The 14,765-nt window shown below is 33.8% G+C and overlaps 1 protein-coding gene across 1 annotated transcript in view; it reads left to right on the top strand.

Annotated features, from left to right (window-relative positions):
• DNAJC1 (DnaJ heat shock protein family (Hsp40) member C1) overlaps positions 1-14,765 on the top strand; it is a 112,282-nt gene that overhangs the window by 43,294 nt on the left and 54,223 nt on the right. The window contains exons 4-6 of the mRNA XM_065666552.1: positions 4,295-4,460; positions 5,360-5,457; positions 6,559-6,652. Of these exons, the coding sequence (XP_065522624.1) occupies positions 4,295-4,460; positions 5,360-5,457; positions 6,559-6,652 (358 nt within the window). The remainder of the gene's footprint in view (positions 1-4,294; positions 4,461-5,359; positions 5,458-6,558; positions 6,653-14,765) is intronic.

The following is a 14,765-nucleotide window of genomic DNA, read 5'->3' as shown; positions in this document are numbered from 1 at the left end:
GCAGGCTTCTGCTTCTGAACAGTGAAATCAGCTGTACCTGCCTCTTACTGCTCATATCGAAAGTGATGTAGGCCAGCATTGGTCCTGATGTGCGTACAGAGTGGAACCAGCAAAGGCAGGAATAAGGTCCTGCACTCTTTGAGTGAATGATGAACTCACTTTGAAACAGTGTAACTGTGTCTAATTAGACCTTTCCTCCGTGTCTTGGTGAATGGCAGAGGTGTTAACTCTGTGTGTGTATAAAGAAACAGCATTCTAAAAAGCCAGATCTGTTGGCAACCTATATGTGATTATTTTCCTAAACCCTTTGTAGTTTCAGATTTATCAGTAAAGTTTTACTTTATCTGGTGGCAGAAGCTTTTCTTAAAACATCACAATTCCTCTACTGACAATTATAATACAGGGCATTAAAATCAAAATGTGGTTTGCTTTTTTGAGAAAGTTATATAGTTGCTTATGAAATATACTATTAGTAGTAGAACTACAGAATATAGTAGTATTACCCTGTTAGTAATTTTATCTTACACACTGACATATACATAACCAAAGCATTCTAATATTCTAACATTAAACATACATGCAGCATTATTTAATATAAAGTGTTTAAGATTAAGTTAAACGTACATGTGGCAGAACACAATGTTTTAAGTTTTGTATGCACACTGCAGTGTGTAAAATTGTGCGTAAAAGTTTATCTCTGGGGAACGGAGAGAGAGGTGTATTTCCTGAAATACATTTTACTTTAGGGCATTTATTGGTAAATCAACTTGACAATGATAAATTTCATTAGCCTTTGATTATTTTTAATTTATGAAAAAGGAGATAGTTTCGCACACTTCTATTAATTGTAAATAGTCAAAAATCTTATATTTTAATTTCTTTGTTTGTTAGCATTTTAAGGAGCTATTATAAGTTACCAGGCCTATTCTCTGTAACAATGTGGGCTTGATTACAGGAAGCATTTGCAAAGGAATCAAGATATACTTGTTTAGAGTAAGAAAGGTGTTTATCTTAGCTCTCTTTATAATTGTCTGTATTCACAGGTATAAACTGTTCTGGCTGATGTTGCGCTGGATGTCTTTGGCATCTTGAGGGGAAAAAAGGCCCCAAAATAAAAACCACCAGTGCAGTCTTCCCATAGTTCCGAATAGATCTCATTAATTCAAGGTTACAGGATATAAACTATATCAGATCTCTAAATTATTTGAAATATGACATGGAGGGAAGAGTAAATTATAATTATATTAAAATAGATGATATTGTAATTAGCTACGACAGTTAATAGAGATTTTTTTTCTTGCAATGTAATTGATTCTACGAAGACCTCTAAAAACTATTTAATGCAGCTTTACAGAAGAGTGAAATTTTAATAATACTGCAGTTGGTTACTTGTGAGTACAAGACTAACAAGTCTGTTGGAGAGTACTCAGTTCTAAAAAAATAAATGTATTCAACTTAAGTTAAAAAAAAGGGATTTTTTTTTTTGTCTTTTTGTTCCTGTATTGGTGCTTTGGGGTTTTTGTAGCTTGCTGACTGCTGCATTTCAGACAACTGGCAGGCATACTCATATGTCAGATTTGTTGCATTCTGTATACAAATGTCTGAGGAAAAAATACTGCAAATGTACTTCTTTTTTCCTTTTCAGCTTGATTTTTTTTTTTTTTTACCCTTACGTAAAGCAACAATTAATACAGTTGGCGAAAGAAGAATGCTTTGTAATTAAATTTCAAATGTACTTCTTGATGCACATGGATTAACTATCTTCCGTAGTTAATGTAGGTTTCTATAAAGAAATTCTTTAATGAGAAACTTGCTTTTAATTAGACCATGTCCTAAATTTGGAAATCAAGATTTTAAAATTATGGGAAGCTTCTGAGTTTCAGTAGGATCATTTTCCAGTTGAAAACCTGAAAATCATTGATATCTTTATTTTTCAAATACAGAGCTTAATTACTATTGAAAGCAGTGATTTATCTTTTAACAGTATATATTCTAAAAAGTGGGTTATAATAGAAGCTATCTTCCCTTAAAATGGCCAGTCGTGTGAGCCATAATGCTCATTGATAGTAAAATCAATAGAGCATTGATTCTGAGACTTAATCCTTGGAGACTGTTGTTCAGAACAGTGGACATAGTCTAGTAAATACCGAGTGCTGTTTAAAGTGTTTAATGCAAGAGACTCTGCTGTCTTAATTTATTTTTTTTTTAAACAGATAATTTATAATAGAATGTGGTTGTCAAACGTCAATTTGCAATCCCATTTTACATATTGTTGTATTGGACCTTATTTAATCAGTAGCCACATTTTCAGTACATAAATTAGCAGGCCTTAGTATTATAAGAAAGGCAAGTGCTTAATAAATTTATAGTAGTATTAAAAAAACTTTGAGTTTTACATCTATTTCTCTGAAGCTTTCAAAGGAAGAACATCTGTTATGAAATCTATCAACCCAATGTGTTTTAAAAATGGGTTTGTTTTCTAAAATATTTTCATGTATTCTAACAATGTTTAGGGAATGCATTACTACTTCTAAAATGCTAAAGCTTTTATTCAGTTCTTGAACAAAAAGTTACATAGAAATTTTAGTTTTGAAGTAACATACTAAGCCATTTTTCTGACCAGATTTTGTGTTAAGGCATCAGTAGTTAATTTGTTTTGACTTACTGGAAAGGAAATAGGTTACTTCAAATTTTACAATAATGGATATTAATCTTAGTAGTCTTATAATTTGCAGGGAAGATAGAATTTTGTAATATGAATTTTACTGCTAATAGCATTCAGGGCACTGAAGAATCCTGCATGGCTAAATCTTCTGCGTAGAAATAATGGTGCCAGCTTGAACAAATGTTTTACCAGAAGTCAGCTTTTCTAGATATGCTGAATTAAAGTATATATATTTTTTTTAATTGAAATGCATTGCCTCTTTTTCTGCTTAAAAAAATGAATTTACTTGTGGAGAATTTTTTTAGTACATCTCCAAGGTATCAATTTAATAACTATCAAAGTAGCTAGTGCAGTTGTTGCATTTAAATTGATTTACATGTCAAGACTGGCAGTTTAGCAGCTGCGCTATTATTCCTGGATTGGTCAATTTACTTGAGAAAAACCTACTACTGAGTTCTACTGACCTGCATGACAATATAGGCTCTATTTCTATTCCTGTAATTAGGCCTGCGACTAACTCAGAATATTTTTAATTAAAATATTTTGGTCAATGTGTTGCACCAAATTAGGCCTTTCAGTACAGATTTAATTCTGGAAATGGTGTGATAAGAATATGTAATGAGTTGTGTTCAATTTAAGATTAACAGGTTGTGCATCTTGAACATACAGGTTTTTGAGTTTACTGTGGAGATTTTTGTTTGAAACTTTGCTCTTCAAAGTTAACAAATACAAAAATCTGTTTTGCATGTCTGTGGCTTGTTTATTTTTAAATTGATGGTGGCATACTGTAAATAAAAGACCCCAGACATACTAAGATATTTCAAGACATCTGTGTGAAGAAAAACAGACAAATTGTCAGAAAATGGTTTCTGTACAGTCAGTGGTGTTAGTAAAATTAAACAGTTTTAAAATAGATTGATTTTTCGCGACAGCTTTTCAAATAGAAAATCAAAATCATCTTGCTGTGGCGAACTTTGTTTTCTAACATCAAAATCAAGCCTTTAACTTAAAATTCGTATCTGAGACAGAATTGATGTTAAGTCTGGCAGCATTTTTGCCTAATGGATATTGTGCTACTAAAGGACAAAACAAAAGCAAAAATACCTCCCCCAACACTTGTGCTTTTAATTTGTAAAAGAAAAATGGGTTTCTCTAGTGTTTGACTTTTGTTCTTTGCCTACCTATTTAGTAGTGTGTGGGTTGTTATTTGGTTCTATCATGGAGACCTGCCCACTGATTACTAGGCAGGTAGAACACAGCTACATTTCTAGGAGTCTGTTATTTCAGAAGAGAATGAACTGGAGGGTGGGTGGGTGTTGCAGGAGCAGTCAAATCACTTTATTTATTTTAATTGCAAAAGACTAGATACATTTCCCCAGCGTTTGGTTCTGGATTCTGCTTGTTTCCAGATGCAAGCGTAGCAGCTGACAAAACAAGGCATTGCTCTAAAACCAGCCCCCCAAACAAAAACAAAACTAAAAAACAAAATGCAACAAAACCCTAATGATCTTTTGTGTATATATTATTCAAGCTGTCTGTGGATTATCATTTGTTTTGTTTTATAATTGGATGGTTTGGCTTATTTAATTTTTAGCTCTCCATGAAAGCCTGTTATATTTGCTACTGTAGGTATGATGATATTCTGATCAATGGACTACCAGATTGGCGACAGCCTGTATTCTACTACAGGCGGGTGAGAAAAATGAGCAATGCTGAGCTGGCATTACTCTTGTTCATTATACTCACAGTGGGTCATTATGCTGTGGTTTGGTCAATCTACCTGGAAAAACAGCTGGTAAGTATTGGTAATAAATCAAACTTGCCTCAATTATTAGTATTGAATTTCCTGCAGAAGTTTGCATATTATAGGGATCTCTTCTACTTCCTCTGTTTTGAGTTTGGATTTTTTATATTTTAAAAAGATTATATTTAAGATGGTGGTAACTATAGAATGACCTACACAAATAGTAATCTGAAAACTGCTTAACTTTGCTACAGTTGATAATTGCTAGCAAGAGATGGGTCTTTGTTTAACTGGAAGGAAGAAGAGGAATAAAAACTCTTTTATCATGTGTTGGCACAGAATCATATGCTACTGTAGTCATGTCTGTGGTTTTCCTAAAAGATGTTTAAAAATATTCAGTTTTCAATTATTTAGAAGTCATATTTGCTTTGCCTTTGTTCTTAGCTAAATACTTTTTTGCTTTGGGTGTTTTGTTAACAGGATAGGCATTCATAAGCAGTATAAACCACATTATTTGTAGATTTTTTTTTTTTATTAATTTTTTTGTCATATAGAGATCTGTTGTTGTTCGACTAGAAAAAAAACCTAAGCATAACTTGAAAAATATTCATACATTAGCATCTATTTACTTTTTTTTTTTTCATTTTCCACTGCATTATTGAAGTTGATGAATGAGAAAGGAGGCAAGTTGAATGCTTTCTCCTCTTAGAAAACTTTGATTGCTATGGAGATACACATGAGTGACAGAACTGGACTTCATGTGTGTTTAAAGACTGGATACCATGGCAACAGTTATTGTTAAGATAGATCATTTTACTTAATCATGTAGGACCCCTAGATACATTTGCATAAATGCTACTCTACTGTTTACCCTTCACAGAAGAGTCCCAGTAACATTTGTGGTTTACATGCTAATGATAACCTGTAACCGTAGTTCTTTCTACATCAAGGATGAACTGCTTAGCAGAAAAAAGAGGGAGAAGAAGAAAAAAACAGGCGGCAGGGGTACAGATGAAGCCAAACTTGCTGCTCTAGACAAAAATGAAAGGTGGGAAGGAAACTCTTTTGTTTTCTGCATTTTAAATCATTTTATCAGCTGCTGGTTTAGTTCTGTCATGTTCTCCTTGCATCTCTGAAATACTTAATGAGAAAAACAACTGTATTTGTAGTAACAGCAGTCGCTGATATAAAGCGTGCCAGTGTAGATGTGTTTTCAGCTTTTGATTTGGGAATACATGTGTGGTGTTTATTCAGCAGATCAACAATAATTGAAAGATTAAGGCTGAATTAATGATATCTGGCTTATAGAAGGGTGTGTTATTTCTACAAGTTGATTTTAGAAGATTTTACAACTTTTTCTGTCTTTGAAGATTTTTTTTCCTTTTATTACAATCAACAATTTTCAATTTATTTAAGCTTTAGTTTATTACCATACTAAGCAAGGAGTTTTTATGGGGTATTAATGCTTGTCAGATTTAATACTTTTTATCTGATTAAGTTAAAAACAAGTGTATTGGTAAAGGCTTCTAACACCATTGTTTGTTAAGAAACACGTAGGCAAATAGTGACTTTCTGGATGCTCCAAAAGATACCACCATTTCTTCTATTGATTCATAGAAAGAAATAAAGGGTTTAAATAGTTCACACAGCAGGGGCATGAACTGGATCAATGCAGGATGGAGATCAGAGACCATTCTGCCTGTTGTCTTTCCTGATGACATCAGTGAGTAATGCTCCAGTGAACTGCAAATGACATTAATTTTTATGTATTGTTTTGTTTATGCTACAGTCTTCATATCTGGTTGTCAGCACTTGTGAACACTTTGTTGAGGCTTGAGGTTTTTCCAGGGATTTGTTTGGTTTGGTTTTTTGTTTTTTGTTTTTTGTTTTCTTTTCAAACTGAAGTGATTATGTGGCTTAGGAATTTATCTTCTTGAAAAGCCCTTTTTAAGAGATTAAAATACAGCGATGATTAGAAGTGAGCTGTTACGTATTTTTAATTGAATATTCAAAGTGTATTTTTAATATTATGTAGTTACCCGCTTTTATAGGAGTTGACAAGTGCTAATCATCTTGAAGGATATGGTAAAGTACTGACTTTATGACTGTGCGGAAGTAATGAAAAGCTTACAATTTTATTTAACTGCAGAATACTGGACAAACCGCAGTGGCATGACTTACTTCCATGCAAGCTGGGAATATGGTTCTGTCTCACTGTGAAAGCTTTACCTCAGCTGTTCCAGGTAATAGTAATGATTCTAAGTTATATTACTTTATTTTTCTTGATGGTGTTATTATGGATAATCAGATGCATAGCACTTGTTTTTACAAATTATTTGACTCTAGCACATACCATGTATGTGTGTGTGTATATATATATATGTATAAAAATTACTCTTTGGAGGCAAATATATTATCATAAGTTCATCAAAATATGAATATATTCAAAATGTACATTAATCTTAATGTGCTAGAGAATTCAGCAGCAGTTCCTGTTAGGCAAAATTACAAGAATATATTACGGAGAGGGGTGATATATATACATGTAAAAAGACATTGGTATTCCTAATGAGTGATCTGTTAACAAAAATATTTTTATCACAAATAGGCAAATGCTGTGCTTTCACAGCAAGTATTAATGTCATTTAAATTTGGGGGAGCAATGAAATTACTTCTTCTGGTTGAGTTTTCTTTAAGTCACTGGTTAAGGATGTAAATCAGTACCTGAAAATACTACTAAGGGTAAAGTAACAAAGGTATAGTTGTAACTTATGAAAGTAAATGTGGCAGATTTGCCCACGGTTGTGTGGTTTTGATTTAATAATCTAAACTGTAAAATTTAGTTGATACTCAGCCAGTGTAAGTGTTGTCAGATCTGTTATCAGAATGACTTTTTTAATATGACATGGTCTTTCTTTTCATTTGCCTTGAATATATCCATTTCGTTTTAGTACCCTTGTCACTAATGAATATGGATCAGGGAATGCAAGGTGGATTTTACTTTGGTTTACAGAAACATTGAGTATTCATTTTGAAGTAGAAGTAGCATCAGTGTTCAATTTCTGTTTTTGTTCAAGCTGGAAAAAGCATATAATTCATAATTGCTTATACATTAGCAAAAGGCTCATAAAAATTATAAAGTCTGGTCTTTCAGCGCCACAGCCTTTAACTTTTCCTGCAAAGAGATGCAAAAGTTAGTAACTTCCTCTTTTAAAAATTTCACCAGAACTGTGTGGCTATTTTATTAAAGAAACCTTTCCTTTTTGCAAGTTTTTAAAGCAAAAATTATGGTTCTTAATTAAATCAACTGTTGTGTCCAAATTAAGCTTTGATGTTCATCCCTCATTTTGGTGAGTCAGATGGAAAAGATTTCAGTTCAACTGCTGTTGCTGCGTTTTTGGAATCTTCATAATTATCCAACTTTTTTTGTCTTAATTGCAAAATATTCAAAATACTTCTTTCAGTCGAGGTTTTCTCACTTTTAATTTTAAGATAGTCTGTTAAGAAGTCAGTTTAACAGGTTTCAGATTTGCTCATCAAAAATCAGATCCTGTCTCAGCCAGAATAGGCAGAAAAGATGAACACAGCAAAAGTCGTTTTGCACTTTGTAGACACCTAGCCAATACCTCTTGTGGATCTTAAATCCATTAAATTAATAGTAGTGAAAAAAAACCCAACTTATCTAAATGCAATGGAAAACTGGAAACCTAGCAGCAGGGATTTAATGGCAGGGGAAGCATGATGTAGAGGAATTGAGGACGGGACAGCTATGGAGCAAGGAGGATGCAAAGAGATGTGGTTCTAGAGTAAATTGCCCCATACATGAATTATATTACAGCTTAACTCCAGGGTTTGTTTTGCTGTTGTTTAAGGTGACCTGCCAAGTACATAAGTTAAAATGCAATAAAATACAAGTATTCTTCAATATTAAGAATATTCAGGACTTCAGATAACTGAAATGAATTACTGTAACTTATTAGCTAACAATACTTAAAGAGGTATTGCCTCATTTGAAGAGCATATGAGCAGCAATGACCTCATGCTGATGACTTTTCTGAAATGACAGTGTAGAAGATAGATATTGTAGCTAGCTGGACAGGGACACCTTTGGGCTCCTTTTAAGTTGCATTTAAGGCTTTAGCAAGTTCTGCCTTAATTGAATTACCAAGGTAATAGCAAAAAAGTGGCTGTTCTTACATGATTATAACCTGGTACAGAAGTCCTGTTTTGAATGTAAGTGCTTTTCTCTTCAGTAATATGCTAACATAGGCTTGAGATTTAAGTGTTTCACACTTTCAGAATAAATAGAATCACTAAGGCAGCTTATCTAGAAGATAAGACTCATGCTGATATTGAGTAGTGTTATTTGTGCTAGTTACACATGCAAATTATTTAACAAGGTGTTACAGTGGTTGACATAAGGATGGCTGCTACAGATTTTTCTTTATCAAGTTAATCTAAATTATTTCTTCAGTCACTTAAGAGCAAACAAATTATTTTCAAAGTTGGCTGCCATTCATCTGGAGCTAATTCTGCCAATTGTAGATTAACTTCTGAAAATGCATCCATATTTAAATGAACCCTGTTTGAGACAGGAAAGAGTAAGAGTTAGCAATACTTTTAATGAAATGTTGCTTCTACCACTGGGTTTTTCAAAGCCTGACAATGAAAATGCTGAACTGCTTCCCAAATTAAAGAAACAAAACCACCTGCCTGTGTACACAAATTCTTCCTTAAAGGAAACTTTATTCAAAAAAGAAGGAAACAAACAAACAAACCCAAAACAAACAAAGCAAAACCAAGAAACCAACCCAAACCTGCAACAAAACAAAAAACACAAGAAGAGATCAATTTAAACTTTTTGTCAGTTTTTTGTATTGATTCCTTTTACTTAGCATACATCTCTTCCCCCCCCCCCCCCGTTAGTTAATGTGAATATTCTACTTACAAACAGCTCTGTCTGAGGATTCAGGTTTTTGAGCTTCTGCCCATGCCCGGCTCTCATTTATCCAATTGAGTGACTTTCTCCTACTTCCCTTCCTTCTTCAAAATGTCAGATTTCAGAAGGAGGCACTTAAAATAATTAAGGTGGGCCTTTACTGAAGAAAAATGCTTTGTTTGCATGCCCTTCTGATGGCCTATGCCATTTTATCGTAGTCTACATTTTATGTCAAGAAACTGGAAGAAAAATGGGTGAGAGGAGGATGAGAGCAACTAAAAAATGATTGGTTTGGGTTGTTTTTTTGGTTGTTTTTTTTTTTTTTTAACTGTTGACAATTGTATTTTGAGAGAGATTGCATAGGTTTTTATATCCACACATTTAGTTTAGTTAAATTTTGGGGTGAAAACAGCATCTTAAAGCTTGTTTTAAGAAGCAAAGGGAAAAGAATACATAAAATGTGTCATAAATCAATTATCTCTGATGTGAAAGAAACATTAAGTGGAGTGTAAATTACATTGACCGTTATCAAGTTTAATTCTTATAATGCAGGCTCAAGAGAAAAGATAAGGAAAGAATACAAATTGTTTCTAAGGTCACTTATAGTTTCCTGTTTCATGAGAATAGCCAGGAAGAAGTCTATATATTTAAGAAAATACATAGAAGAAAAATTAAAAAACACCCAACTTTAATTATAATGCTTATTGGAACTGAAAATTGTTCTTACAAAAAGTTACCCAACCCAATATAGTGTGCAAGAATTGAAGTTCAAATGGTGAATATAGTACAGAGGACACAGTTGTTTTAAGTGAACTATCATTTTGTGGTAGAACAGTCATATGTAAATTGCAGTTTATTCCCAGAACAGTTTACGAGAGGTTTTTCTTTGGATGCGCAGACATCAGACTTAAGCAAAGTCTTTTAAAAAAATGTTAATTATTCTTCACAAAGTATTTCCTTCAGAAAACTGAAGATAGGAGTGTTTGTTAATGTTCTATCAACTACTTTCCCTCCGCCTTGATGGGGTGAAGCTTAGCAATGAATGTCTGTATTTTTACACCAACTTAATACTGGTCAGCACTATGATATATTTTTGTATTAGTTAAATAATTTCTGGAAGATCTTCTGGTGGCTTGCCGATAACGAGAAGGCAGTTCAAGCTCAGTACGTAGCAGTACCGGGTATAACCTAGAGAAATTATCAACAAAGCTTTCAATTACAATTGAAACTTTTGCTTATGGAGACCTTTGTGTAGTGTGAAGTGAATTAAAACAAAAAGGCCAGTAATTTATTTTTATGTAGACTACCAGATGGTAATTACTGTAGCTGATTTAGTAGCCTGGAATAGATTCAAACTAGTGACCCAGAGGTGTTTAATTTTTTCCACAGGTTTTCTTTTAATCCATGATTACATTTCAACACCTGTTTAGAGATGGTTCAGCTTTGGCCTTAAACGGATTGGCAATGTGTCATTAAACTCAAGAGGCTTTGTCAGCAGGGCATCTCCTTTGGCAAAGTTAGCTTTTAAGTAAGATTTGTTTAGGTCAGCAAACATTTATGTAGGTTGTTTTTGTCTTCACATATTACTTTATATAAAATCATTGTGCGAGATTAAATTTACTGCGTTTGATAGCATATGCCCTAAAACAAGATTTTTTGACAAGATTTATTCAAGTCAGGTTAAATAGCTCCTTAATACCCAGCTTCACAGGGTTTTAATGTGTTCCAACTTACTGTACAGCACCGGTGTTGGTATAAATTGTGGGGAGTGAGCAATTGCAGGATGTGTGGCACGAGTGATTGCCTATTTGCTCTGTTTCTTGCTATTTTGCAGCTGTTGGAAGAACCAAAGTAGGGATGAAGCTCTTGACCCTGAGGTCAATTAGAAGCTTAGAAGCAGGTCAGAGGAGAGTGGATGGTAAAACAAGTATTCTGGGTGTATGCAAGTGAGCAAAAATAATTTGTGTCTAACAGAGTACTGACTGAGACTGGAGACAAAATGTGCTTTGCTGCATAGTAAAAGTTTTAAGTCAGTGTAAGACACTAAAGAAATTGGCCTTTAATAGCTTGCTGTTCTGGGACAGAGAATTTTGTTCTGCTCCTTTGAATTACTTACTGTATGTATGCCTATCCTAGCACACACATTAGAGGAACATAGCTCCAGGAGTAGCTCATATATGAGGCAATACTGCTTCTCAATTAATGGTGCTGTCCTATTGTGGTGTGAGGCTTTGTGGATTGTGAATGGGTCCTAGGGAGGCCTTGCAGCATTGGCCTCAGTTCTGCCTTTTGCCCACCTTTGCTCCATCACTCTGGATGTGGAATACCCAATAGATGCTGCAGAGCACAGCCTGCATCCAAGGCTTGGGAACCATGCTTCAACTGCCTACAGGCTATACACAGCTGACAATCCTGGCCACACCTGGTTATTATTTCAAGGCCAGAGCATGATTTTCTGGTTATAAAGGAGGAAGTAATGCAATTCCTATTTATTTGCTAGTTTACCTTTCAAAAACACGTAAAATGCAACAGATAAAGATAAATCATAATGTTTAACTTCTTTTAACATTATTTTTTCCAGAACATGTTGATATAACTAGTTTATAAAACCATCAAAAGTGTTTTTGCTGTGGTATAATGGATGTCATTTTTATTGCACAGAAATAGCATATTGAGGGGTGGATGTTGCAGTAATTTTAATTTGCCTTATTTTCTCCATGGTTTTGTACAAATTGTATGAGAACACTACTCAAAAAAAAACCCCAAAAATAGTTCAGGAACTTCATACAAATATTTCTCTTCAAGTCTATAGATTGATTTAATAAGAATTAAAGCAGATAAAAGTATTTAAATATACTGATTTTAAGTATGCTTGTGGGAAAGTTTCCAGTTAACTGTGAATTCTGAGGGGATACATTTTGTTTTTATCAGTCCCTCACCCAGAGAACTGAAATGTGAAGCTGATTCTATCACAAAATTTGTAATAGAGATTCACATATGGCCAATACAGCAGGTTGTTTCCAATGTTTGCCTTGTTTCTCCTAATCTCTAGTCTTTCTGAGGTAGACCACAAAGCCAGGAAGATTAGCTGGAGGGAAAAATAACCCTACAACAGAAACAAAACAACAAAACCTCATCACCCTACCCAAGAGTCAAGGAGAGGCCCAAATGAGTGAGTCTTACTCAGAACTAAGTTTTTATTCCAGAATTAGTACAGTTTGAATAAATAATATATTTGTTGATTTAAAACCCAACAAACAACAATCACCTCCATCAAAACCCCCAATCAAAAAAAAAAAAAACCTGAAACTTCCAGTATCTAGAATTTCTATGTTTCTGTATAACTCAAGCGCAGCTTTGTCTTGGCAGTCTTAAATTTAGACAATACTAAAATAAAAAGGAACTAAAATACAAGGGTTTTTTTTTTCCACTGTTCTTCATTCTTTCTTATGGATAAAATATTGAAAACAATTCAGTGTTTGTATGTTGATTTTCGTTTTCCTTTAACACTTTTTGAAATATTTTGGTTAACCGTGAAGGTAATCACAGGAACTTCCTATACATGGCAGTTGAAATATAATTTAGAAATACTAATACCAGAATTTTGCATTTCAGATATACTCTTTTTTTCATTCTGTTCCTTTTTGGAAAGTGTACATTTGAAATCATACTATAAAAGACCAGCACATATTACCACTCTTCACTATTATTTTTGCTTAAATATATGCATTATTACTTCGATGGTGAAGAGAAGTAATGTATCTGTGTTCAAACTCCTGCAAATGAGAGCAAAATATTTCTGATTAGATAAGGTGGAGCTTTTAGTTAGAACAGTTCTAGTTGTATTTCTTTATATAATAGGAAAAGTTTATTACCTATTAATGGTGAACTAATGGTGATCAGGTCTAAAATGTTGATGTGCATATTTTGAGCTGTTTGGGGAAATATCTTATAAAAGAAAAATCAGTACTGAATCCTGGGGAAAGGGGCATTAGATTGAAAGAGGCTGTATCGATACTGCCAGTGGTTTTAGGGCCCTAAAATTGAAGCAAAATGACTACTAGAATTTATCACTTTGGAAAGTAAAAATTCTGAACATAAATCTGTTTTGAAATACTCTGACTACCAAAACTGAATATCCTTGAAAATGAAAATTCCTGTTTAGACTGAAACTATTGAAAACTAAAAAGGAGTAAATTGAAATGCGCTTACAAATGTTAAGGCAGAAGTTTTCTTCAAATAACTTCTATTTTAAACTGTCTTCCCATAGATTTTGTTGGGGTTTTTTGTTTTGTTTTGGTTGTTTTGTTTTCATTTTGACGTATAAGGTTGAATACCCATCTAGTTTGTGTCTGTGGCTAAAACCTTTACTCGGGTATGTCTTTTAATTTCTCCTTACAACCTGTAGAGCCGTTTCTTAGGCTTTCATGGGAAGGATTTCATTTTCAAATCTTCAGAATCCATTTTGATTTATTTTTCTGTTCTTTTTTCATTGCTTTACTTCCTACATTTTTGTGTGATTCAAAATGTGCAGTCTCCCCTCTTTTGTGGTTATGGTACTAGCCATAACAAACTGTGATTAATAAGATAAAAGACTAATGTTGCCTTTGTTACCTGCATATTACTCCATTTGCAGTGATAATCCATTTTATATCTATAAAGCAACAATACTGCTAAATTTCATTTACGTGCTTCTGAATAGTTTTCTTTGTTGTTCAGCTATTGTGTCTCATTTTCATCTGAGCCACATTTCCAATTGTTCCATGATTGACATGCTGGAGAGATTGACAGTTACCCCCTAGTGCCTGCTGTCTGGAGATCCCACAAGCAATAATGGATTTTACACCAGAATTTAGCATCAAATATTGGCTTTCAGTGTCAAATGGGTTAAATTTAAATGCCAGTTAATTGTAGCCATTTTAAAATCATAGCCTTAAACAAAAGCATTTTTTGGATATCAGTATGTCTGAGTCCTGTGTGTGCCACCCAGCACAAATGTCTCAAACTTGCAGCGCAAGTTAACCATTACATTTATGGCTGTCTCTGTTTCTTAATCATGCAAGCAGTCCAAATCTGGAGAGTACAAGGGAAGTTTCCATATGCAGCAGGGAATTCATTTTTCAGGTAAACCAAAAGGGAAACCAATGCTGACCCTAATTTTTTAGTTCAGTTTTCTAGCATAGAAAATGAGTGCATTTCCTCAAAGTCTACATATCTGCTGTTAACAGTAGTCCTCCTGTACCTACACGTGGTGGTTGGTTTTTTTTTTTTGTTTAGCTCCAATTCTATGAAAACCACCAAACCCCCCTTCTTCCCTGTCCCCAAAACAAAAACTGAAAGCGTATTGCTGAGATGAGTTGTGTGAGATGAGTTGCTCTCATCTGTGATGTTCCAACACTGTAAAGTTATGTAAATTC

This window comes from Lathamus discolor, chromosome 2 (assembly GCF_037157495.1).
Source record: "Lathamus discolor isolate bLatDis1 chromosome 2, bLatDis1.hap1, whole genome shotgun sequence".
Classification (NCBI taxonomy): Eukaryota; Metazoa; Chordata; class Aves; order Psittaciformes; family Psittacidae; genus Lathamus; species Lathamus discolor.
The sequence above is the reverse complement of the archived record's forward strand: the minus strand, read 5'-3'. Positions and strand labels throughout refer to the sequence as shown.